This window comes from Aethalodelphis obliquidens, unplaced genomic scaffold (assembly GCF_003676395.1).
Source record: "Aethalodelphis obliquidens isolate GAN/ISIS:26980383/991018 unplaced genomic scaffold, ASM367639v1 scaffold99, whole genome shotgun sequence".
Taxonomy (NCBI): domain Eukaryota; kingdom Metazoa; phylum Chordata; class Mammalia; order Artiodactyla; family Delphinidae; genus Aethalodelphis; species Aethalodelphis obliquidens.
Window position 1 is genome coordinate 1,198,328 of NW_020838043.1, and position 26,607 is coordinate 1,224,934.

General features: G+C 43.1%; 1 protein-coding gene across 3 annotated transcripts in view; it reads right to left on the reverse strand.

The window, feature by feature from the left end:
• Positions 1 to 21,236: 21,236 nt before the first annotated feature.
• Positions 21,237 to 26,607, reverse strand: part of SMS (spermine synthase) — a 60,753-nt gene continuing 55,382 nt past the window's right edge. For all 3 annotated transcript variants that reach the window (XM_027096185.1, XM_027096184.1, XM_027096183.1), the window contains exons 10-11: positions 23,200 to 23,315; positions 21,237 to 21,749 (exon numbers count right to left, since the gene is read on the reverse strand). In XM_027096185.1, coding sequence (XP_026951986.1) covers positions 21,710 to 21,749; positions 23,200 to 23,315 — 156 coding nt within the window. In that variant the 3' untranslated portion in view covers positions 21,237 to 21,709. The remainder of the gene's footprint in view (positions 21,750 to 23,199; positions 23,316 to 26,607) is intronic.

Consider the following 26,607-nt stretch of genomic DNA (forward strand, 5'->3'; position numbering starts at 1 on the left):
GTAAATGACAGAGCCCAGCTGGAACTCAAACCTATCTGGCTCCTGTTTTGAGAGGTACCCGGGATTTTTTCTAAACACGTATGATAAGATGACGGACATGGAGACAGGCTTCAAAAGAAGAGTGTTATTCACAGTTTTCAAGAGGAAGTGGCATGCCATGTCACAGACGGCTGCAAGAGGAAGCACCAGGGTTGGTCAGATGGCAGAAGGGGTGAGGGGAAAGTCTGAGCAAAAGCCTTTATTGTGGTTTTCAAGGGAAGAAATGGGCGAGGCAGGGTAAGCAACTGAGCAGGTTTAGAACTGGAATAATTTCAGCAGGCTCTGGTCTATAGGACTGGGCTCTAGTTGTCCAGTACCCGGCCCTGGGGTGATTAGGGCAGGGGGACAGTGTCCTGGATACTGCACAAGCCTGATGAAAGGAGGCAGGTGGGGGCATGAACTTGGGATTGGTTGGTTTGCATTTCAGAGGCATGGTAGAAGGCAAGTCATTCACTATGTTTAGGAATTAGCTAACCCTTGGAGGGGCAGTCCCTCCCTGGGTCTGAAAGGAGTCACGATGTCAAAAAATCATAAAATATAGAAAATAAAAAAATGATCAACAGCTACAAAACCCATGAGATTTTTCCCAAAGCACTCTACTGCATAACACTTCTATTAAAATGTAATAACTATTCATCCAACTAGTGCTTACATACTACATCCTCAAATTGACCAGACCCACTCTGACCCCTCAGTTAGACTACTAACCTATGGAAGTTTGAACGTGTCTTTGATTAATTACAGCCAACTGCTCAAGCATGGCTTACTCAGATGTTTATGAAGGCAAGAGGCATATAGAGAAGCGATTCTCAAATGTGAATGCTCAGGCACCAGAATCTTCTAGAGGGCTGGTTAAAATGCAGACTGCTGGGCTCTGTCCCTAGGGTGTCTGATCCAGTAGGTCTAGGATGGTTGGAAATCGGCATTTCTAACAAGTTCCCAGGAGATGCTAATACCATTGGTCGGAGGACCACGTTTTGAGAACCACTGGCTTAGAGAAACCACTGAATCTCTTTACAATGTATCAATAGTAAGGTAAACTCAAGAACTAACAAAACTAAACATTAAACTTAGGTATTGAAACCAAGGATGACATTCAAAATATTTAACAACCAGTATGGCATGGCGCTGACCAGGGGGCTGGGGCCAGTCTCAGCAGCCCCTGCTGTGGCAGGCTGTTATGACTCTGTTAACAATTGTGAGGTGCAGCACAGCGTGCCGGAGGGTGATCCTGGTTCAACAAAAGACCACAAGAGGAAGTACACAGCACACCTCGAGGGGCCGCACTGGGGTGTGCGCCTCTCTTAGGGTCCTCGGGTAGAGTGCTTTGGGGTTCCTGAGTAAGGCCAGATTGATCAATTCAAACCAAAAAGAGCAGGGTTGTGGTGAGCTCCACAGGGGTCTTATCTAAGAAGCACACAAGGGGGCCTGCCCTGGGAGGCACGGAGACTGTTAATCACAAGGGCTGCTGGGGAAGTCATATCAGGAACTTCCCTTCAATGCAGGGGACACAGGTTCGAGCCCTGGTCCGGGAAGATCCCACATGCCACGGAGGAACTAAGCCCGTGCACCACAACTACTGAGCCCATGTGCCACAACTACTGAAGCCTGCACGCCTAGAGCCCGTGCTCTGCAACAAGAAGCCACCGCAATGAGAAGCCCACGCAACGCAATGAAGAGTAGCCCCCACTCGCCGCAACTAGAGAAAGCCCGTGCACAGCAACGAAGACCAACGCAGCCAAAAATAAATAAAAATAAAATAAATTTATAAAAAAAAAATCACCCAAGAAAAAAAGTGGACCAAAGACTTGAACAGACACTTCAAAAGGAGCTTATCCAAGGGACCAATAAACATATGAAAAGGGGCTCAACTTCATTAGTCATTAAGGAAATGCAAATGAAAACCACAACAATGTCCCTCTTTTCTGGTCTCTTCTCTTCACCACAGACCCTCGCGGTTCTCCAATCCTAGTTGGTTGTGTTCCCATTGGTAGTAAGAACAGCCAGGTGAGAACATACACCTGTCTGCTTCCTCTCATCTCTGAGCTGCTTGAGGGCTGGGATCATGGTCTGGACAGCTTTTCACCTCTGGAACCGGAGGGAGAAGGCATTTAACATTGTAGGTTGAATGCAACTGAAATCCCAATGATATGTATAACTGATTCACTTTGTTATACAGCAGAAAGTAACACACCATTGTAAAGCAATTATACTCCAATAAAGATGTAAAAAAAAAAAAACAATGTGAAGCAATTATACTCCAATAAAGATGTTAAAAAAAAATCCCAATGAAATGGCAGAAGCTCGAGATTCAGAATGTGATTCTGCAGCCAGATGAAGAGAAAGGACTAGAGAGGAGAAAGAACAGAGTCTTTCTCTGAAGTTACTAGACGTAATCAAGGACAAAGAGGGAAATCATTTCTTCCAAGACACTGGCTGACGCGTCTTGTTCACATCTCCTCTGCCATAACTCACCGTCAGATTCCTTAATGTCAAGTGCTCTCTGGGTGCAGCGAGCCTGGTTTTTATCAAATGAAGACATATCCCTGTTCTTTAGAATCTTCTGCCAATAGAATTCTCAATGGAAAGGAAAAAAAAAAAGATGGGTGCACATTAAATAGGGTATCTTCTACAAATGGAGGAAGGGAACTAAGGTAAGATTTTGACATTTCAACTGATTATTGTCAGTTCTGTAATGCATTTGAAAGTTTTTTACTCTAAAAAGAGCTCGTTTGACACAATATAATATTTGCCATTATTCTTCCAAACATAATGAGTACTCACTATCTGTATTTTTTAAAAATTATAATACAGTTCCTCAAGCTCATTTCTACATTGTGAGACAAGAGTACAAATGCAGGTCCATCCACATAGCATTTAAAGCTGGAAATCAGGCTACAAACTGTTAAATCAAGTACATTCTGTCCTCCTAACTTGTAAATATACCTCTTACCCACCTGGAAAGCCACGATCCAATTCAAAATTCACAGACTCTGTGAAGTTCCATGCAAAAACATGTTGGCATCCCCTTTTCTCTGCTCACGCCCCCCCCCACCACCACCACCAGCAGCCCCCCGGGCGCAGGCAGAATCTTCCATCATCCATCAGGCTGTGGGATGATAAACTGAGGAGACCCCCACGGGCCCCGGAAATGGGCACTAAGCAGTTTGGACAGGACATTTCATGTCTCGGGGATACAAACTGTGTTCTAGAAGGGGACAGAGGCACAGCCCCTTGGCACTTCGGACCCATCCCTGGTGGTGAGGGGCACAGCTGGAGGAGAGCCAGAGTGAAGCCCTCTTGAAACCAGCACCCAGGACACGTCCCCTCTTGACCAGTTCTCAGGGCAAAAGTGTACTCCTTATCACACAGCTTACAATTTAAACCCTTTCACATCCAACCTACCCAAATAGATTTAAACTACAAGAATTTTTTTTAAAGAAGAGAAATATAGACCTCAGGTATTGGGAATGATCTACCAACTGCAACTGAGGGCCTCGACAGTGAAAGCCAAAAGGAAAAGACCCCAGTTAGGCGTTCTTAAATAATTTATGCAAGTTTATTTGTTTAAGGAGACGATGTTTTCCAACGTGTCGAATTCCAGGAACATTTTATTGTGTCAGTATTGTATAAAATTCATCAGGTGATACATGAATTTCAAAAATGTAATACATTATACCAACAGGAAAGATAATTTGTCTTCCTAAGGAGGTGATAAATACGACATTACACAATAGACTGCCTCGTTGATATTATTAGCCATGAATTCCATTTGGAATTTACTGCTCATCTCAAAGGCTTAGCATTATTTAACTGTAATAACTCCCAGTCATAACCACTCAGACGATCGATTCTGTTTAATCACTGATGTTACTGTAATGGTGAAAAGGCTGCATTATTTTTGTTTGAAGCTAGCACACCAAGTCCCGTGGTATGGTATAATTAAGAACAACTGTTTACTTTTTCTTAAATTCAACACCCCTCACCCCCACCTCAAAAGCTAGACATTAAAGTACTAAATATAATGATCTCGGTAAACCAAATTGCTATGTTCCTGGCAGCCCTTCCCTCCTGTTTCCCTTAAACATTTCTATCTGAAATGATGATGAATAAAAAAAGAAAAAAAAAAGAAACCTGGGAAATATACAGCTATCCCTTCACTGTATCATCCACCTAACCATCAGAGTTTCCGTTCCAGTGCTGAAAAGCACTCCCTCCCTCCTTCCTCTGTCCCGTTCTGGCCATTTTAGATTGTTACTTGCGTTGTTTCAAATGTCCACGGGGCACACAATGCAGGATCATGAAACACCAGCCCGTTATTTTATGTCTGTGAGTCAGTCTCCCCAAGTAGATTGGGGAACATTTTTGAGGGCCTTCAATCATCTCGGTTTGCTCGGTACCCCACCAGGGCCTGACCCATGGAAGTACCCATGTTACTGAATAAACAAACGATCACCTTGTTGCCCTCATGTACTACACAGTATGGAGTGTTATTCTGGCATAAAGAATATCACAATCAGTTCCCCACAGAAGTGAATTAACCCAGTGCATTACCACTATAGAGTTTCGAATCTAAAAATTAGAAAGTCTAGATATAAGAGGATCCTGGATGATTTTATTCAAATCCCACCAGGTAAGGAACGACATACAGAGAACTCCCAGAACTTAGTGGCAAAGACAAGACTGACGAGGCATGCCCCTGTGAAATCTTTTTTAAGATGCACTTTGTTTTAGTTACATTTTATAATCATCAGGAGACTAGCTTTGGCTATGCTTTGAGAAACTGTACAACACTGCATTTAATCCAAGGTTATTTTTCAGAGGCGAAATTGAAAAGACACCAGATCCTGGAAATGCTTAGGAGGGAATCATTCTGAAGGGCATTGCTGTAAGTGGTCAACACAATATGGCAGCTGATGCCTTTCATCTCCTCTTTTAAATGTGTTTCAACACTGTGAGCGGCCTCCGATCACTTTTGGGAATAGACGGGTTATAAAGTATGAATAAAGACAGATAAGGACTTCCCTGGTGGTGCAGTGGTTAAGAATCCGCCTGCCATTGCAGGGGACATGGGTTCGAGCCCTGGTCCGGGAAGATCCCACATGCCGCGGAGCAACTAAGCCCGTGCACCACAACTACTGAGCCTGTGCTCTAGAGCCCGTGAGCCACAACTACTGAAGCCTGTGCGCTTAGAGGCTGTGCTCCACAACAAGAGAAGCCACCGCAGTGAGAAGCCCGCGCACTGCAATGAAGAGTAGCCCCCGCTCGCTGCAACTTGAGAAAGCCCGCGTGCAGGAACGAAGACCAAAGGCAGCCATAAATAAATAAAATTAAAAAAAAAAAAGACAGATAACCACGTGGATTTTGTTGCTTAGCTAAGCACAATTTTGTGATCATCACCAACCAAGTCATGTTTCTTTTTTAAAGTGGTGCATGGGGCCTGGCTTAACACATTTACTAGCATTTGAATTGTTCCCAAGATACAGCTTCTTTTTGGTAGATTTCATATGCTGAAGTGTTCTGTCCACCAACTTAATAATCTCAGGCATAACTACGACATTTGATCAAATGTTTTATTCAGAGCACCTTCGGTAATCTGTTATAATGCAATTATTTAGCCTATAACCGATCCCACGTAACTTAGCTGTTCATTTAAATGTTTAATGTTTAAAAATAAATTGTATAGTGGGCCATGGTAAAAAAGTTTCATCTAGACTGTGCTCAACATATTTTTCTTTTTGTAATATTCTAGAAAGAAATACAATCCATTGGCATTCTGTGGCCATCTGCATATCTTTTAAAAGTACATTTCTGGCATAGCCCCACCAACTATCACTTTCTCAGAAGTGTTGGACACAGAAACAGGCCCATGAATAAATGAGTAACTTAATGTAGGACAACAAATGCATTTCAAATCACTGGGGAATGAATGGACAATTTAATCAAGGGTATTGGGATAAGTAGTGATCACAATGGAAAAAAATATCCACACAATTCATAGCATACCAAAACCACAAAACAAAAACAAAAAACCTTCCTCACATGCTACCAAAAAATGGGGTGGGGAATGCCAGCTAAATGAAAGACCTAATTATGAAAAGCAAAAGATTAAAATACTGGGAAAAAAAAAAAAAAAAAATATATATATATATATATATATATGATAAAATCAGACTAGGTAGGGAAAGGTTTCTTAAAAAAACACAATAAACAGAAACCATAAAGGAAACAGACTGACAAATTTTGACCACATTCAAATAAAAAACTCATGTGCATCAGAAAATACCATTAAGAAATGAAAAGACCAAGCATAGCCAAAGCTAGTCTCCTGATGATTATAAAATGTAATTAAAACAAAGGGCATCTTAAAAAGATTTGACAAGGGAAGATTGGGAGTAGATACTTGTAACAATATAAGCAACACAGGATTATCATCCTGAAGATGTAAACACAATAGATCAATAAGAAAGTAAAAACCCAATAGCCAATGGGCAGAAGATAGGCATTTTTCCAAAGAAGAATATTGGCTGGCCAATTAACTTATAAAAATGTGCCCAACCCCACTCAAAATCAGGTGATGAAAATTTAAACCACAATAAGTTACCATTTCACACCTCCAGACTGGCAAAAACTTAAAGTCTAACAATGCCAAGTGTTGGCAATGGAGCAACTTCAATTCTCATGCCCTGATCATAAGTGTGTAAATTGTTACCCCAGTTTGGAAAGCAATTTGGCAACATCTAATAAAGTTGAAGCCTGGAGAAGCAAACGTGGGAACGTTCCATCACCTGATTTCTTTTAAAAGCAGCAGTAGCTTAACATAGCAGGCAGTTTGGTTGCATTAGTATAAACTCTGATTTTGAATTTACAAATGAAATTTTCAAAAATTTCATTTTTGAAAGCTGATACTTGCTGGTAATTAATAAAAACTAACATTTGAGCACTTAGTCTGTGCCAGGCACCACTCTAAGCATGGATTCTTTCATTTGATCTTCATAATGATCCAGAAGAAGGTTGCTATAGATTGAATATTTACGTGTCCCCCAAGTTCGTATGTCGGAATCCTAACCCCCAATGAGATGGTATTAGGAGGCGAGGCCCTTGGGAGGTGACTAGGTCACGAGGGTAAAGCCCTCATGAATAGGATTAGTGCCCTTATAAAAGAGACTCCAGACAACTCCCTTGCCCCATCTGCCATGTGAGGGCACAGAACAAAGACAGCCATCAATACGGAAGAGGGTCTTCACGAGATGCCAAATCTGCTAGCACAACATCTTGGATTTCCCACATTCTAGAAGTGTGAGAAATAAATTTCTGTTATTTATAAGCCACCCAGTCTATGGTATTATTATAGCAGCACAAACGGAATAAGACAAAGGAGCCATTATTATCCCTATTTTACAGATGCACAGAGGGCCAAGGCCCCAGAGCCAGGATGTGGGAGAGCCAGGATACGAATCCAGTGGTCTGGGCCCACTTTGACATCCTGCATCCCATGAGTAAATAGTATTTTCAGGAGTCGACATGGCTTGTCCTGAATGTGATGAGTAAATTGTAACATCACTAAGTATGTGTAAAGCACTACTGACTTTACGTCTGGAAAATTAGGATGATTTCTCAAGTCAGTCTTGATACTACTACAAAAGCAAGGAGTGGAGAGAAGGAAGAATGCTTGTAACTCTTGACTTCCATGTCCAAGAAGCAAATACAATTCAGTCTTCTGTTTCAGGCTTCCGGATTACCAGGAAAATATGTTCTCCAAATGGCACCCTTCCTAAGTTTCCAGAACAACGTTCCTTCCAGGAAGGCACAGACTTTGACATCTCATACCAGTGTAGGATGTCTGTGAAATTCACAGTATTATTTTATTTATGAGGTACCTGTTAGTGCTTTTGGTTATTTGCTTCAAAGGCTTTAGTATCTCTTTGCTAATAGGAGGTCTTCTCTTGACTGCTTCACTCAAAGTGCCATACAGGGCTATAAGATTCATCTCCACACATTTGTCAGGGTCAAGGTGGATAATCTGTGCTATCTCTCAATGAGACCTTTTCTTCTTTCCTTAAACACCATGAATTCTGAACAGGAGACATAAAGCACTCCTTGGGTTTTACATTAAATTCTGAAGTCAAATGTGGTAGATTAAATTATTGTTCTCAATTCCTCACTCTCCTGTCATCTATATCCTGGCCACAGCTTCTTGGTTGACAGAGCATACTTCCTTGCCTCTCAGCCTTGGGCTTGGCCATGCAATGTGCTTTGACCAATGGGACAGTGACAGACACGGCACAGAGAGAGGCTGAAAATATGCCTGCATCATGGTGCTTGCCCTCCTGCACTCCCATCTTTCACCAGAAGAACATGTCTCAGGTAGCCACTGGTCCAAGGAGGAGAGACACGTGGAGCAGACCTCGACCCAACTTAACAGCTGAGAGCAGAGCCCAACAGAGCCCAGCCTGGATCAGATGAACCCCAGCCAACCACAGATGGGTGAGAGAGAAATCAACACTTGCTGCTATAAGCTGTTGAAATCTCAAGTTTGCTTGTTATGCAGTATTACTGCAATAATAGCTGACTAGTACATAAACCCTCCTCCTTCTGCCATCTATTTTGAAGACCATCTGTATTACTTTCCCGGGGCTAATGTAACAAAGTACCACAAACTGGGTGACATAAACAACAGAAATGTATTGTCTCACAGTTCTAGAGGCCAGAAGTCAGAAATCAAGGTGTCTCATTGATGCAGCCACTATAGAAAATGGTATGGAGGTTCCTCAAAAAACTAAAAATAGAGCTGCCATATGATCCAGCATTCCCACTCCTGGGCATCTATCCAGACAAAACTATAATTCGAAAAGATACACGCACCCCTATGTTCATAGCAGCACTATTTATAATAGCTAAGACATGGAAACAACCTAAATGTCCATCGACAGATGAATGGATAAAAAGATGTGGAATATATACATATGGAATACTACTCATCCATAAAAAATGCCATTTTGCAGCAACGTAGATGGACCTAGAGATTATCATACTAAGTGAAGTAAGTCAGAAAGAGAAAAATACCATATGATATCACTTATATGTGGAATCTAAAATACGACACAAATCAACATATCTACAAAACAGAAACAGACTCACAGACATAAAGATCAGATTTGTGGTTGCCAAGGGGGAGGAGGATGGGGGAGGGAAGGAACGGGAATTTTGGGTTAGCAAATGCAAACTGTTATATATAGGATGGATAAACAACAAGGTCCTACTATATAGCAAAGACGATCTTTAGTACCCTATGGTAAACCATAATGGAAAGAATATTAAAAAAAAGAATATATTTATGTATAACTGAGTCACTGCTGTACAGCAGAAATTAGCACAACATTGTAAATCAACTATATTTCAATGAAATTTACAAAAATAGAAATCACGGTGTCGGAAATAACAAATGTTGGTGAGGATGCGGAGAAAAGGGAACCCTTGTACAGTGTTGGTGGGAATGTAAATTTGTGCAGCCACTGTGGAAAACAGTATACAGGTTCCTCAAAAAACTGAAAATAGAATTACCATATGACCCAGCAATTCCACTCCTGGGTATATATCCGAAAAAAATAAAAACACTAATTCAAAAAGATACATGTACCCCAATATTCATAGCAGCATTATTTACAATTGCCAAGATATGGAAGCAACCTGTGTCCATAAACAGATAAATCAAAAAGAAGATGTGGTGTATATATGTACACAATGGAATATTACTGAGCCATAAGAAGGAAATTTTGCCATTTGCAGCAACATGGATGGACTTGGGAGGGCTTTATGCTAAGTGAAATAAGTCAGAGAGACAAATACTGTATGATATCACTTATATCTGGAATCTAAAAAATAAAACTAGTGGATATAATAAAAAAGAAACAAACAACAAATGAATGTATATAACAAGACAGAAACTGAGTCATAGATATGGAGAACAAACTAGTGGTTACCAGTGGGGAGAGGGAAGAGGGAGGGGCAAGATAGGGGGAGGGGAGTAAGAGGTACAAACTGTTAGGTATAAAATAAGATATAAGGATATATTGTACAACATGGTGAATATAGCCAATATAATAACTATAAATGGAGTACAACCTTTAAAAATTGTGAATCACTATATTGTACACCTGTAACATATAAGATTGTACAGCAACCATACTTCAATAAAAAAAGAAGAAAGAAAAGAAATCAAGGTGTTGGCAGCCCTCAGAAGGAATCGGTTCCATGCTTTTCTCCTTAGGCATTCCTTGGCTTGTAGAATGGTATTCTGCCTGTGTTTTCACATCATACGTGTTTCTTGGTCCAAATTTCCCCTTTTTATAAGGACACCAGTCATTGGATAAGGGGCCACCCTAATGACCTCATCTTAACTCGATCATCTTCAAAGACCCTATTTATTTCCAAATAAGGTCACATTCACAGGTACTGGAGGTTAGGACTTCAACATCTTTTGGGGGGACACAACTCTGCCCATAATACCATCCCAGATAACTTTCTGGTGGGGGAGAAATAAGACTGGAAGGGCCTGATGGCCTTTTGGTTAATGGAAAATCTAAGAGTTTATCTTTTTATAGAGCTGTAGAAGAGAAAAAGGGTACAGCTGACCCTTGAACAATACCTTTCAACTGCACGGGCCCACTTGTATGTAGAGTTTTTCAGTGGTAAATACAATACTACACCGGAGTTGGTTGTATCTGAGGATGCAGAACTGCAGATACTGAGGGCTGACTGTAAGTCATACTTGGATTTTCAACTGTGTGCGGGGTCAGCGCCCCTAGCCCCCGCTTTATCAAGGGTCAACTGTATTAGGTTTTGCTGTCTTCTTGTAAATGTTTGGTGCTTTATAAAGCACTTGCAGTAAATCACCTCCATCCATACTCATCCCTTACCTGAAACACGTGTGCTTTCCTTATAGCCTTCACCTTAGTTAGTCTACACTTACTCCTTCATGCTTCTATTTCCAGCAGCCCTCACAGCGCCCTGTTGCTTTTGAGCTGGTGTTTTCTGCTCATTTTTCTTTGCTGCTTAAGAGGGTGCCCACATGTTCTTTCCTCTACACATTGCCCTGAATATATCCCAAACATTGTGTTCTAGGACTCCCTCCACGGAGGCTGCGGCAAAAGTGGCCAATAAGTGCTCCTGAAAGCTGTTCTAGTACAACGTCAGGACTGAATCGTGTAACCTCTAATCCTTCCCCTTATTCTTCGTTGTATTTTGAATAAACTTGGAAAAGACCCAAGAACGAATTAAAATTTGTTCTGGTTTTACCCTCCACAGAAATAAACAAATTTACCTAAACCCATGAAATCAAAGCATAATCCAGGCTTCAGTAACTTGTATGTTTAGCTGAATAAAAAGTATAATCCCTCATCCTTGTGTTTAGAAACTTCTAGCTGTCAGGGCAATGTCTGCACACTGAACAGGGTCTCCACATCCTTTCAAACTGCAGGGAGAACTTGAAAATATCTGCACTGATCATTGCTTCAAAGTCTCCACTAATTGGCCTCCATCCACCACCAGTTTTGTAATTTTTCAAATGCTGAGGGTGTAGATGCCCTTTGGTGAGTACTGGGAGGTTAAACTTGAGCCCCAGATTAATGGTTTATCCAATTGCCTTTTTAACACTGTCCATGAGAACATTCCTAACCCTTGGAAGTCAAACAGGAACTCATTTTAGCAATTACCGTGGCAACATCTATTGCTTTGGAGGCCACCTGTAACAATGCTGGTATTTAAAATATTTTGATTCAGCAGTGATTCATGCAACAGCTTTCTGTGAGTTTTTCTGCAAGGCCACCCACCTGATTTTCCACTTACCGGTGCACCAGGTCAGTACCACTCAGAGTGTGGTCCACAGACCAGCAGCATCAGCTGATGACTGTGAGAAATGCAGGCTCCCAGGCCCTGCCCCAGACCTCCAGAACCAGACTGTGTTTTAAGGAGATCCTCGGGTATTCATTTGCAGTCAAGTTTGTGAAGTACTGCCCTCATTTTTCTATTCCTGTTTCTAAATAGCAGGGCAACTACAGTTCCAGCTGAAACTTTTTAAGTCCTCAATCAGTTTTCTTGTAAAACTAATTGAATAGGTTTTTTTTTTTTTTTGGCCGTGCAGCTTGCGGGATCTTAGTTCCCTGACCAGGGATCAAACCCGTACCCCCTGTAATGGAAGCACGGAGTCCTAACCACAGGACCTCCAGGGATTTCCCTGAATAGCTTTTTAAAAAAATAAATAAATTTATTTATTTATTTTTGGCTGCGTTGGGTCTTTGTTGCTGCGCACGGGCTTTCTCTAGTTGCGTTGAGAGGGGGCCACTCTTCGCTGCGGTGCGCGGGCTTCTCAACACGGTGGCTTCTCTTGTTGTGGAGCATGGGCTCTAGGCACGTGGGCTTCAGTAGTTGTGGCACTCAGGCCACAGTAGTTGTGGCTCACGGGCTCTAGAGCGCAGGCTCTGTAGTTGTGATGCACGGGTTTAGCTGCTCCACGGCACGTGGGAGCTTCCCGGACCAGGGCTCAAACCCGTGTCTCCTGCATTGGCAGGCGGATTCTTAACCACTGGGCCACCTGGGAAGTCCCTGAATAGCTTTTTAACGTGACCCTATTTTCAAAGTAAAAAGAAGAGTTCAGTCCTACTCTCGCTCTCCATTCTTCTCTTCTGCCACATACGTAGGGAAAGAAAAAAACAAATCAAAGCCCTCACGCCCTGCAGTGTATTAGCAGCTCAGGAAGAAACATCTAACGGCAAAGAAACAGTGGGGTATTTGAAGCAAGATCTTTGCCGGGGGCCTTCTGTCCCTAAGCCAAATGGGAGCCCCAAGAACCCGAGTGCGGACCCAGAGCCCAGTGGTGCGCCCTCCTCTGAGTCTTGCTGGTATCTGCATTTAGCTCCACCGCAGCAGACATCCTGGGCAGAGAACCGCTACCCTAGGTCTTTGTGATCTCCTGCGGGAGCCCTCACAGGTACATTTTCTTTTTTGTGTAGCAGTCAGAAAGCCTGAAAGACATAATTTAGCCACTAGAACTTCTGCTGCCTCACGAACATCACATTTTACCGTCTCCTGTGCTACATCTTAAAAGCAGCACATACTTATTTGGGTGCTAGACAGGCCCCTTAAGCCTGGTTCCTCTTAGGTTTCTGATTCTGCGTCCAAAAATTTTGCTGTCACATCCCTCAGGCAGACAGGAGACCAACTGTGTCAACAGAATTCCTTTTTTTTTTTTCTTAATGTTTAACGTTTTACTTGGAAATAATTTCAAATTTAGAGGAAAGTTACAGTTAGAACTCATCGAGTTAATACAGATACAATACTTTATCAAAACTACCATTCGTATACCAATTTGTCAATTGATGCAATTTTACAGGATTTTTCCTCCAATACGGGATCCAGTGTCGGGTCAAATAATGCATTTATTTGCCTTGTCTCTTTAGCCTCCTTTAATCTGGAAACCTTTTCTCTCTTTTTTTTTTTTTTTGCGGTACGCAGGCGTCTCACTGTCGTGGCCTCTCCCGTTGCGGAGCACAGGCTCTGGACGCGCAGGCTCAGCGGCCATGGGTCACGGGCCCAGCCGCTCCGCGGCATGTGGGATCTTCCCGGACCGGGGCACGAACCCATGTCCCCTGCATCGGCAGGCGGACTCTCAACCACTGTGCCACCAGGGAAGCCCCCTTTTCTCTTTTTTGACATTGATACTTTTAAAGAATACAGGCCTTTTGAAAATAGAACATTTCTCATTTGAGATCTAATGTTTCCTAGAGGCTAGACTCAGGTACCTGTTGCCAGACCAGAGACCGATGCTTGTGCTGAGAAGCCTCCTTGTGGACTCTCCTTGGGTTGGTTCGTTACCCTCTTCTCCCTAATTTGACTAACCTGTGTTGTGTGCTAATTGTGTACAATAAACCAAGTGATTCGTGAATTGAGAAAAAAAAGATCAGCTTCAGGTAATGCATTCTTAGCCTAATGCTGCACAGGTGATGACAGACCCTTCTCACAACACTGGAAGCATAGGATGTCCACCTGACCCTTGTTGATTTTGATCACCCAGCCAAGGTGTTGTTCAGTTTCTCCACGAGGAAGTTATTTTCTCTAGCAATGCGTGGTAAGCTGAATAATCACCCCCTGTGGATGTCAACATCCTAAACCAAGAAACTTATATGTTACCTTATATCGCAAAAGGGACTTTGCAGCTGTAGTTGAGCTTCAACTGGGGAAGAGTATCGTGGATCATGCGGATGGGCCCAATGTAATCCCAGTAGGGCCTTACGACAGGGATGAAGCAGGAGTCGGAAAGAGGAGGTAATGTGACAACGGAAGCAGAGATTTGAAGGTGCTGTGCTGCTGACTTTGAGACTGAAGGACCCAAAAGCCAGAGAACGCAGGTGGCCTCTAGAAACTAGAAAAGGCAGGAAACGGATTCTCCCCTAGAGCCTCCAGAGGGAACCAGCCCTGCCAGTGCCCAGATCTGAGCCCTGTAAGACTCATTTCAGACTTCTGACCTGAAACATTTGTGTTATTTCAAGGAACTAAGTTCTCAGTAGTTTGTTCAAGTGGTAATAGGAAACTGATACACAACGCATAAGCAATCTGTGGGAGACACCTTAAAGCCACATAAATATGCTCCTTGTCAAAATTTTCCCGCAGATTTGACATCAGGGGATGATTCTTGCCTAATTCAGTCTTCATTATGATGATTACACAATGCTGTTTCAACTCCAGCACTCCCTCCCCCTTAACTAGCTGACACCCAGCTTTCTATAGTGTCTCATCTATATTTGTGTCCTCCACTTACTTGTATATTTTCCATATACCCTAATGACTTCCAGTTTTTTTCTGATGGTTTATAATTTATCATTCTGCTTAATTATTTTAAGGCACAAACACTTCTGGATTTATGCAGTGGGAGCCAAGGGTCAGGCTCAAACTAAGCGCAAGTGGCCAGGATCAGGGTCTCGTGGCCTTGCTGCCTGGTTTCCACCGAAACCCGAGCAACAGTCCACTGTAGGCTGACCCAGACCAAAGTGGAGGCCTGGAGTAAGAATTTCATCCAATGGGTAGGGAGCCACCAAGGGCAGAGACATTCAAGGGTGATAAATGGTGGAGCTCAAACAAACAGGAAAGGAAGACTCACAGCAATGGCTGACACCCAAACGGCCACAGATCCTACACGCCGTTCTGGTTTTCTAGTCTGAGTTTCTACTCCTCTTCAGTCTTTGGGGGCACCAAGAAGGAACCCAAAAGACACAAGCCCTGGTGAAAGGACCCTTCACCAACACAGCGCTTTCACCCGCACTGAGACTGCACCTTTATCATCACGGGCTGCTTTTCTTCTTGAACATGCCCAACCCTGTGTCAACTTCTTCATACCAGCCTTTTCTTGTACATTCCACTTGGAAAATGCAATTCTAAGAGTTCCCTTTTACTCTGCACCTTAACTTCATGCACAAAACATTAGACAAGCTGAGCAAGAGGTAGCCGGTGATGGCATTGGAGTTTATATTCTAGCCGTCTGTCAACTGCCCCCACCATGCTTCAGTTAAATGCCTCCAGCCCTTACCTGGCAGAGTCAGAAACCACACTCAGGCGTGTTCTTTCCCACCAGGACTCACCTCCTGTTCAGACATTAAACATTTAAATGTATGCGGACAATAGATAAGGGATGAAGACTGTTGAATAAGACTGAGGAGAAAAAACGGAATCACTGAGTGTGAAGGGACCACGCAATGAACGCAAAGGATATGTTGACAGAAGCTGCCCCTTAGCCCTGGGAGGAAGGACAGAGGGGTAATTTCATGCATCAAATTTAACTCAGACAACTGAAAGCAGGCAAAGGCAGAGTTGTCTAGAAAGTAGAGGACACGGAATGTCGTCCAAGGAGCATTTCCATCTCTCTGAAACGAACTTAGAGCTGTCAGAATCACTTACTGAGAACCTAAGTCACCAACATAATCATCAACCGATACGTAAGACTATTTTAGCCCTAAAACAAGAAAAAAGGATTACCTAATAGGCAGAACCAGGAATGATCTCTAACAAGTCAACTCCAGTGTCAAAGCCCGTATTTACAGAGAACTGCCCCTTGCCCATCTTTACAATCTTGGGCTTCCATCTCTAGGCCCCATGGGGTGGGGAAACCCCCCCAGTCCTCTCTCTGGATATTGGAGGGCTATCAAAACAGATCTGGCTTGTTAAGCTTACTTTACCCGGGAAAACCCCTGACTCATTTATTCCGTTACGTTCCCTGCAAAGTTGCCCAAAGAGGGACCCATTCATCTGAAAGGAATCACTCATTGAAATGACCACCATTTGACTGGTCATTGCCGCAAGATGTGGTCTGAGTTAATGAACCGTCACTGGGACCCCTAGATACAGGAGATAAGCATACCTGTCCAGTCACATTTATCACCTGATTTCCCAGGGAAATCACATCCAAGAGTATTCAAATAGCCTTCCAAAAGCACTGGGCTGTTTCTTCCCATGTCCTACTTCTCATTTTTGAAATAATGAGTAAAGCAGAAATCAGTGGAATGACTGCACTAGGTAATTGAGATTTTAAATGGTTCTGGCCGAGGAGAACTGATCTGCCAGTATTGATTTGACGTTGTGACAGCAGGGTGAAGGGACCCAGCTACCCTTCCCCACCACCTAAATACAATGAAACAGTGGAAGCAAAAACTGTGGGTCAGGGGTTCTTAACCTGGCATCTATGGACGGAATTCTTTGTGGCTCTGAACTTGGATGGGAAAACCTTTCTATCTTTATTTTCACTAACGTCTAGCTGAAATCTAGCATGTCCTTTAAGCATGAGCATAGGTCACAATCCATGTTAGCATGGACAGTACCTATGACTTTGTCAACAACAGAAGTCAGATGCATTCTTAGCACCTTTCAGTTGCTGCAGATTTTCTACTTATGCTCATTATGCTTCAAAATTACAATATTTGACCCACAACTAGATCCAGCTATGTAACAAGTTATTAAAGCACAAATATTAAATCAGACGTCTTTGAAAAACATTGTAACCTGTCTCCTTGTAATCATATCTACTTTATGTATTAGAAAACATGCTTCTGAGGAGGGGCTCACAGGTTTCACCAGGTACCCAGAGTTCACGGTACCAAAAAGGTTGAGAAAGAACCCCTGATGTGAGCTTTCCGACAGCAAATTCAGAAGGCTGGAACCTAAATTCAGACTGCTACTAGCCACAGGACGCTTGGGCATATTTCAAATTTTGACTGTTGGCCTACTCAGTGATAATCATCATTCACAAAGCTATTTTATTTTGTTGTTTTTGTGGTACGCGGGCCTCTCACTGCTGTGGCCTCTCCCGCTGCAGAGCACAGGCTCCGGACGCGCAGGCTCAGCGGCCATGGCTCACAGGACCAGCCGCTCCGCGGCATGTGGGATCTTCCCGGACCGGGGCACGAACCCGTGTCCCCTGCATCGGCAGGCGGACTCTCAACCACTGCGCCACCAGGGAAGCCCCCACAAAGGTATTTTAAAAGCAAGAGAGGGCTTCCCTGGTGGCACAGTGGTTGAGAATCTGCCTGCCGATGCAGGGGACACGGGTTCGAGCCCCGGTCTGGAAAGATCCCACATGCCGCGGAGCAACTGGGCCCATGAGCCACAACTACTGAGCCTGCGCATCTGGAGCCTGTGCTCCGCAACAGGAGAGGCCGCGACAGTGAGAGGCCCGCGCACCGCAATGAAGAGTGGCCCCGGCTTGCCACAACCAGAGAAAGCCCTCGCGCAGAAACGAAGACCCAACGCAGCCAAATAAATAAATAAATAAATAAATAAATAAATAAATAGAGAGAATGTAAAGGAAAGTTGTGTATTAACCCAAAGCACAGCACCATAAAAGATTATGTGGTACAAAGACACTCAGCAACAGGGTGATACAGAAGGTTGTTAAGTGTTATTTCAAGGCCACGTACAGCTCAAATCAAATAATGCTGCCAAGCTGGCCTCGAGAACAGTGCTACTCACAGTGCTGTTCCAAGACTGGGTAAGGAGCGTGCCCTGCGGTGGAGACCAACATAATGCTTCGTTCACTGACGAAGTCTTGCTGGGAACAAAAAACTTCAGCTGAAGCAAACAAAACAATGTGCTTAGAACACAAAGAGCTGGTTGAAGCACCACACTGAATAATACTGCTCTAGAGTCTTGCGTACAGGCCAACGATACATCACACACACACAACCTTCACTCTCACGCTCACCCACACACACCCACACCCCACCCCCCCACACCCCACCCCCCCACACACCCTTCACCCTCCACCCTATCCCAGAAGTCATGGGAACAGAATAAAACTGATCAATCTACTGAGACAAATGTAAACTCTTATGTTAGCAGTAGTTAAGCAAGAAGGTGTCTAGTCAATTGCACAGGAAGGAGCGGCACATTTTCCCTTTGCTTAGTAGCAACACTGTCAACCCAGCCTTCCTCCAGCCCAGGTGGATCACCATTAATCAAATTTTGAAAATATCCAATCACATTTTCAGGAGAGGGCAGCATTACTTTTTTAATAAACACGTTCTTGACATCTGTTGATGTGTTGACTAGAATTTAAACTACAGCCACATTTGTCTTGTCTTTAATTCAAAAGCAACTATATATTACAGTATATTCTACTTTAGAATATAAAGGAGACTACAACAGTAAATAACACTACACCCATTAAAGTAATGTAACAGTGCTTGGATCTTATAACATTTCCTTAAAATGCAGCAAAAGTAGAGGTTGTTTTTAGCTATCGAGTTCAGTTTGCACGCTTTTAACAGTTACAAAGATGTTCAAAAAAACCAGGCATCCTTTCTCTACTAGAAAGGAATGATTGTGCTCGGAGTTCACCATTATCACCCAGAATAAAAAATTTCTTTCCATTCCCTTCTTCCTCCCATACCACATCCCTTAGTCTCTCCTGAATGTGTCTTCTGTGGCCTGGCCCAACCTGATCCATCTCATTCCTAACTCTCAGCTCTTGGCAGGACCTACCTGTATGTCACGAAATTCATCAGCAGATTTAGCCTCAGCCTCAAGCTAGTCTTCAAGTACAAAGTGATGCCACATATTAACAACACCATAGCTAGACAGCAGATACACTTGCTTTCTTTTCTAAAATGGAAAAAAAAAGAAAACCCTGGGACTTCCCTCGTGGTGCAGTGGTAAAGAATCCGCCTTCCAATGAAGGCGACACATGTTCGATCCCTGGTCCGGGAAGATCCCACATGCCTCGGAGCAACAAAGCCCGTGTGCTACAACTACTAAGCCTGTCCTCTAGAGACCGCGTGCCACAACTACTGAAGCCTGTGCGCCTAGAGCCCGTGCTCTACAACAGAAGCCACCGCAATGAGAAGCCCGTGCACCGCAACGAAGAGTAGCCCCTGCTCGCCGCAACTCGAGAAAGCCCATGCGCAGCAACAAAGACCCAACGTAGCCATAAATAAAAATTAATTTAAAAAAGAAAACCCTCTAATTCTATTTACCCCAAACTGTGTTCTAACAGTAGTAGTATCATCATTTTTAATCTTACACAGTACACAGAGACTTTGAAAGCATAGAGCCGGAGGGCGGGGCTTGAGTAGGATTCTTAGTGTCTATCTACCAATGCTGTTTTTAACCTCTACCACAAGAAAAATATTTGCTGAAAGCCAATCTAGTTCCCACGTGAGTCTAACTCCTTTATTATTTTTCCCCCATGCCAATCGAACAAAAAAGAAAAAGTGGACATATATTCATTTTTAAAGAATATCTGTTTCATACCATGAACCTATCTCAGGAGGAAGAATGTTCTCGGTTGACACTTATTCTGTCTCAAAACACACACTGGATATTTCATTTTTAATGCTTTGCCTACTGCAAATTCATTGTAAATGAACTCACTCCACTGATAAAGCATAAAACCTTTTAAAAAAAACAACAGGGGGGGGCTTCCCTGGTGGCACAGTGGTTGAGATTCCACCTGCCGATGCAGGGGACATGGGTTCATGCCCCGGTCCGGGAAGATCCCACATGCCACGGAACGGCTGGGCCCGTGAGCCATGGCCACTGGGCCTGCATGTCTGGAGCCTGTGCTCCGCAATGGGAGAGGCCACAACAGTGAGAGGCTCGCGTACCGCAAAAAAAAAAAAAAAAAAAAAAAACAAAAAAAAAACAGGGGGACTTCCCTGGTGGTGCAGTGGTTAAGAATCCGCCTGCCAATGCATGGGACACGGGTTCGATCCCTGGTCCAGGAAGATCCCACATGCCGCGGAGTAACTAAGGCCGTGCACAACTTCTGAGCCTGTGCTCTAGAGCCCGCGAGCCACAACTACTGAAGCCCATGTGCCCTAGAGCCCATGCACCTCAACTACTGAGCCCACACACTGCACTACTGAAGCCCACGTGCTCTAGGGCCCGCGTGCCACAACTACCGAGCCCGTGTGCCACAACTACTGAAGCCCGCACGCCTAGAGGCCGTGCTCTGCAACAACAGAAGCCACTGCAATGAGAAGCCCGTGTGCCGCAACGAAGAGTACCCCTGCTTGCCGCAACTCGAGAAAGCCCGCAGGCAGCAACAGAGAGCCAACACAGCCAAAAATAAATTTTAAAAATTAAAAAATAAAAGTTTGAAAAAAAAAAAGCAAAACAGGATAACCCAGTGATGTCCAACAGTCCAGGTCAATATAACCTCACCTTTGATGTGGATTGTGACCCACAAGTACACTACCAAGCTGTTACACGTACTTCCTTAGGTGAGTTTAAGCTGCTCTTGTGGCTGTGGGCCTCTCCACAACTGTCATCTATCTATGCATCAAAAAACTCAGAAAACTTCACAGCAGCATTCCAAAATGGTCTTTATTTTCACATCTAATACACCAATAAGAGTTGGAATAGAAAGAAGCTTCTGACTTTCAACTTTACAGTAAGGCCAAATCTTTTCCTATCCTTAGGTCAATTTTATAATGAATAACTGGTGAATGTAATAGGTTGTGTGTCATTTACCACGGTGGTAAATGAAGTCATTACTGCTGTTCAAAAAAGGCCCTAAGGCCATCCTATTAGAAAGAGATAAATGGCACCGAGTGATATAACAGAACTAAAAAAAGACCAAGGAGACATCTTTGTTCTGTGAGATCAGAAGCGAGAAAGAGACGACCTGGCTGAAATAAAACAACAGACACATGAAATTTCTCATTTGTAATTTTAATCGAAAGCATTGCTATTCATTTTTTAAAGTCTTTCCTTATAAGCACCAAATTTTAATACCTATATCAATTTGGGGGGAAAAGAAACTCCCGTCAAGAGCTTCCCTCCAGAAGAAAACAATGATGTTCATTCTTCCAAACAATCAAATTCGAAGTCTACCAAAACAGAAACAAAAGAAGCCCACACAGAAAAACAAAAACAAAACAAAAATCACATTCCAGAGGTTCAGTGCATTTAGCAGCCTTCACTGTGCTGTCTAATCATCCTTCAAAAACATAACACCCTAGTTCACCAAAATATACATTTTCCATTTGATTTTTAAATTAAAAAATAATTAAAAAAAGGAAACTTGAAGGAATTCACAACTAATTGCCTGACTCCTTTCGATGTCATGTACAGCATATGAAGGTCAGGAAGGCTATTTGCAGCACACATGATTAGGGGAAATTGATTTTCAAGGTTTAGCTTTCTTCCAAACAGTGTAAAATACCCACCTGCACAAGGAGTCAAGGAATAAGAACAGGTAATTCAAGGAAAAGCAGGCATCACTTCAAATTTGTTTACTGGCCTACAAACTGGAAGATGGATGAAAGCTTCAGAGCTTACAGCACTGTGGTAATGAGAATGAAGACCTCTTAAACAAGGGCACTTTGCAGCCAGGATGCCCACCACCTGTGACGTCGCGGGGTGGGGAGGGAGGGCAGCAGGTGAGCAAAGAAAAGATTAAAGGGACACAAATATCCTCTCAGGTAACACTTCTGCCTCCAAGGACTCTAAAATGTTTTGGGGAATTAACAAGAGAGGAGAGACAAAGACAAGAGGGAGGTGAGAAGTGGGGTGGGGGGGATGGGAGGAAGAGAGAAAGGAGGGAGGTGGGAGAAGAGGGAGCTAGGAAGAGAAGGGGGAGAAAGGTGGAAGGATGGAGAGGAAAGAGGAACCAGAGGGGAGCCAGAGGGCGAAAGCCTTTTCTCCCGGTGTCATCAACTGCTTTCTAAAGTCTTTCAATGTATAAAGAAGAGCTGGAAAAAAAAAAAAAAAAGAAGAAGAGCTGGCTATAACAAATGCTCTGGCTATAACAAATGCTCTGGAGAGGAACCCTGATGAACATGCTCACCTGTTCGCCAGGGAGAGGTGTCAAAGCTCTCCACAGGCCAGGAGGAACCTGGCGGCCCCTCCTCCCTGGGAGACTGTCATGGTCACAGAGCTCAGGCTAGCAGGCAGCCATGAAACCTGCTCTCACAGGAAGCTAGACCCTGCCACCTCCGGTATGGTAGCTTTGGTCTACAGACCACAGTCCGGTTTTTAGGAGGAAGAAATGCACTATAAATTTCCAATGACAATGCTTTCATTTGGCATTTCTCTGGGTTCTTTTCTTATTTCCCTGGACTAACTTTACTAAGTGGAACTAATGGAGAACATCAACATTAACTTTATGATGCCCACCATTATTTTTAGCTCTATCTCTACTGCAAATCAGAATCAAGTGAAGTGTAGAAACTAATATTAAAGTAGGGTAATTTTAACATAAAAGGACAATGAGCTTCTTCAGTCAGCCTGCTCCAGCTGGGACGGTGTCTAGCTTGGGGCTCCTGAAGCTTTAAAGTGCACATCAATCTCCTGGCAGGCTGGTCAAGACAGGTCACCAGGCCCCACCCTCCAGTGTTTCTGACTGGGCAGCAGGCTGGGGCAGGGCTCGAGAAACTAGTTCCCAGGGGATGCCACAGGTCTGGGGACTGCCTGTGAGAACCAGTGGTGCCAGACCATTAAAACCACCTGAGAAGCTGTGTCAGGCCACACCCCAGCATCTGAGGGGCGGGGGGTGGGGGGGTGGGGACCAGGGCCTTACATGTACTATACAACTAATTCTGTTTCTTTAAAATGTTAAACAGGCATGATATTTACATGGAGGTTCTGATTTGGCAACACAATGTGGTCAAAGGATACAATTCCAAGTATGAAGGGACACAGACGATCTCCTTCGAGAATTCCACAGGACAATACAGGTGCCCCAGCTGTTCTTCATAGAGTGACAGGGCTTCAGTCAAATTGACACAGTTTCCCTAAATCAAAGAGAGAAAAGCAAACAACAGGATTCTTAAGTCCTACTGAACGTCCCACTCATTTGAAGGTCTCTAATAAATGAGCAATTCTAGCTTTAGATAAAAGTTCAGCTCTGAAAATGAGATAAGGTTTCTGTACTTTCACAAATTGCACTGAGTTCTATTTATAGATCCATTAGCTCATTATCCTTCTACCTCATTTAACAAGCCATTTCAAATTATTCGAGTATGAAGCAACAGAAACCAGTGAGACCAATTTCTCATTAGTGACACAGTCATTGTATCAACACCATGCAATTAGCAAAGATTCATACACATAACCCATTCAAAATAGTCACCACTGTGTTGAGAATGAAGTATCAAAAAGATAATGTTCTTGGCTTCCAGAAACTACAACCCTCTTAAGAGTCTAAGATGTTGACACAGAACTATATTCACACCTCTGTGCTTTCCCCCAAAATCTGTGATTTATTTTATTTATTTCAATAAGAGAACAAAAGTCTATTCAGGATGTATACACTAAGGATATTCCCCAGTTCTACTCTTTATCAAACATTTTCTCTTGACTTCATTGTTCTAATTTTTCTCCCTTTTTTGCCACCCCTTTTCTGTCTCCCCAGCAGGTAGGAGTGCTCCATGAAATATAGTGGAAGTCTGCTTGGAAAGATTTATTTTTTGAAATGTGTTCTTTTTTTAAACTCTTGAAGTATAGCTGATTTACAATATTGTGTTAGTTTCAGCTGTACAGCAAAGTGATTCAGTTATATATACTATATATATTATTATATATTATATATATATAGATAGATAGATAGATATATCTATATCTATATATCTTTTCAGGTTATTTTCCATTACAGGTTATTACAAGATATTGCACATAGTTCCCTCTGCTATACAGTAGGTCCTTGTTTATCTATTTTATATATAGTAGTTTGTATCTATTAATCCCAAACTCCTAATTTATCCCTCCTCCTCCCTTTTCCCCTTTGGTAACTATAAGTTTGTTTTCTATGTCTGTGGGTCTGTTTCTGTTTTGTATATAGATTCATTTGTATGTTTTTTTTGTGGTACGCAGGCCTCTCACTGTTGCGGCCTCTCCCATTGCGGAGCACAGGCTCCAGACGCGCAGGCTCAGTGGCCATGGTTCACGGGCCCAGCCGCTCCGTGGCATGTGGGATCCTCCCAGATGGGGGCACGAACCGCGTCCCCTGCATTGGCAGGCGGACTCTCAACCACTGCGCCACCAGGGAAGCCCTGTATTAATTTTTAGATTCCACATATAACTGATACTTGATTCTGGACAATCAAGGATAAATACAGTGACCCAGCTCCTTCAACTTTCTTCCAGCCTCCAACTTAGATAGGATATGTGGAGCTGCAGCAGCCACTCTAGGACCATTAAAAAAAAAAAGGTGAAGAGAATCAGAAATGCTGGCCAAGACACAGGAGAGCTGCTGAATGCATACAGTACCTGCATAATTCTACAGCAGTGATTCTCAATCTTTAATGTATGTATGAATCATAGGGGGCCTTATTAAAATGAAGATTTTCATTCAGTAGATCTGGGGTAGGGTTTATCATTTGAGCACAATTTTCCCCCAAGGGCTTTTCATAATGGATTTAGAAAACAAGATGGATATTTAATACCAACGATTTCCTCTTAACCTCTAAAATTCTTATATATTTATTTATTTAATTTGGTTGCGCAGGTCTTGGTTGCGGCAGGCGTGCTCCTTAGTTGTGGCACATGTACTCCTTAGTTGTGGCCAGCAGGCTCCTTAGTTGCAGCTCACCAGCACCTTATTTGCAGCTCACCAGCACCTTAGTTGCAGCACATGTACTCCTCAGTTGTGGCTGGTGGGCTCCTTAGTTGCGGCTTGAGGGCTCCTTAGTTGCAGTTTGCTGGCTCCTTAGTTGCAGCTCACAGGCTCCTTAGTTGCAGCATGCGAACTCTTAGTTGCGGCATGCATGTGGGATCTAGTTCCCTGACCAAGGATCAAACCCGGGCCCCCTGCATTGGGAGCATGGAGTTTTAACCACTGTGCCACCAGGGAAGTCCCAACCTCTGAAGTTCTTAACATTTGGAAGACAACTGAATATATGTGCTGATCACATTCCCTCATAAGAACTTTGCTATCAATTTGCCTCAAAATAGCCAAGTATAATGTAAGATGAAAATTATTCACATATAATAAAGCAGCCTGTGATATAAGCGTTCCTGAGGATGGCTTTCAAAACCAAAGAACCAGTCAGTCATGGGCAAGTGGGTAGACAGAACTATTCCAAGGGCTGGCCTGGGCGGTTTTAACGTAGCACATTCGCTCAGCACATCATCATCCTTCAGTGCCAGCCTGTTTAGTAACCCATCATCTAGGGTCCTGCAGTGGGAACTGGCCAAAGTGCCCTTGGCCAGCATATAATTTGGTTTCAACATCAAGTTCACCATGAGAGTACATAAACACCACATGTGTAATTTAAGATTCACAAATAGAAAACACTGCCCGGTTGTTTTTAGAACACCTCACTACCGGGGAAGCTATAGAATGGAAATGCCACCAAGGTTCACAGTTCAAGGTTTTCCTTGCCATCTTAAAAATGACACCATGCTCTCTCTTTACAGAGGGTATATGGGAAGTCCTCCTTACAAAGAATGTGGTAAAGAAATAGGATAGTTTCAATTTATGCTTCCCCAAAATTGTCAAAAAGCAGTTTAAAAAAGAAAAAAAAACCCACAGATACCTACCCCAAAAAAGTAATGTGATACATTTCACTTTTCTATGTATTTAAATGGAACTACACTGTTCTTTTCTTACGACACATGAAGGATGCATAATAACAATCTAATAGCAAAGAATTAAGAAGTTTCTCCTTGCCTCATGTTAGCTGTGGGTGACACTTGCTTTATTACTTTATAGATTTTAGTTCTGTTTGTATCTTTTACACAGCTTGTGTGATTTCTGTAATATAAAAAAGTCTGGACTTCTCTGGTGGTCCAGTGGCTAAGACTCTGCACTCCCAAAGCAGGGTGCCCGGGTTCGATCCCTGGTCAGGGAACTTGATCCCACATGCGTGCTGCAACTAAGAGTTCGCATGCCGCAACTGAAAAGATCCCACATGCCGCAACTAAAAAAAAAAGTCTGGAAGAATACCTCCTTAAGGACACCATTTTTATCTAGTTCAAAAGCAAGCAAAAACAATATGATGATTTAGCAGATCACACGTGTGTAGAACATCTATAAAGAAAGCACAAGAGTAACTGAAACAAAAAAATCACACTAAAAATGGGTTA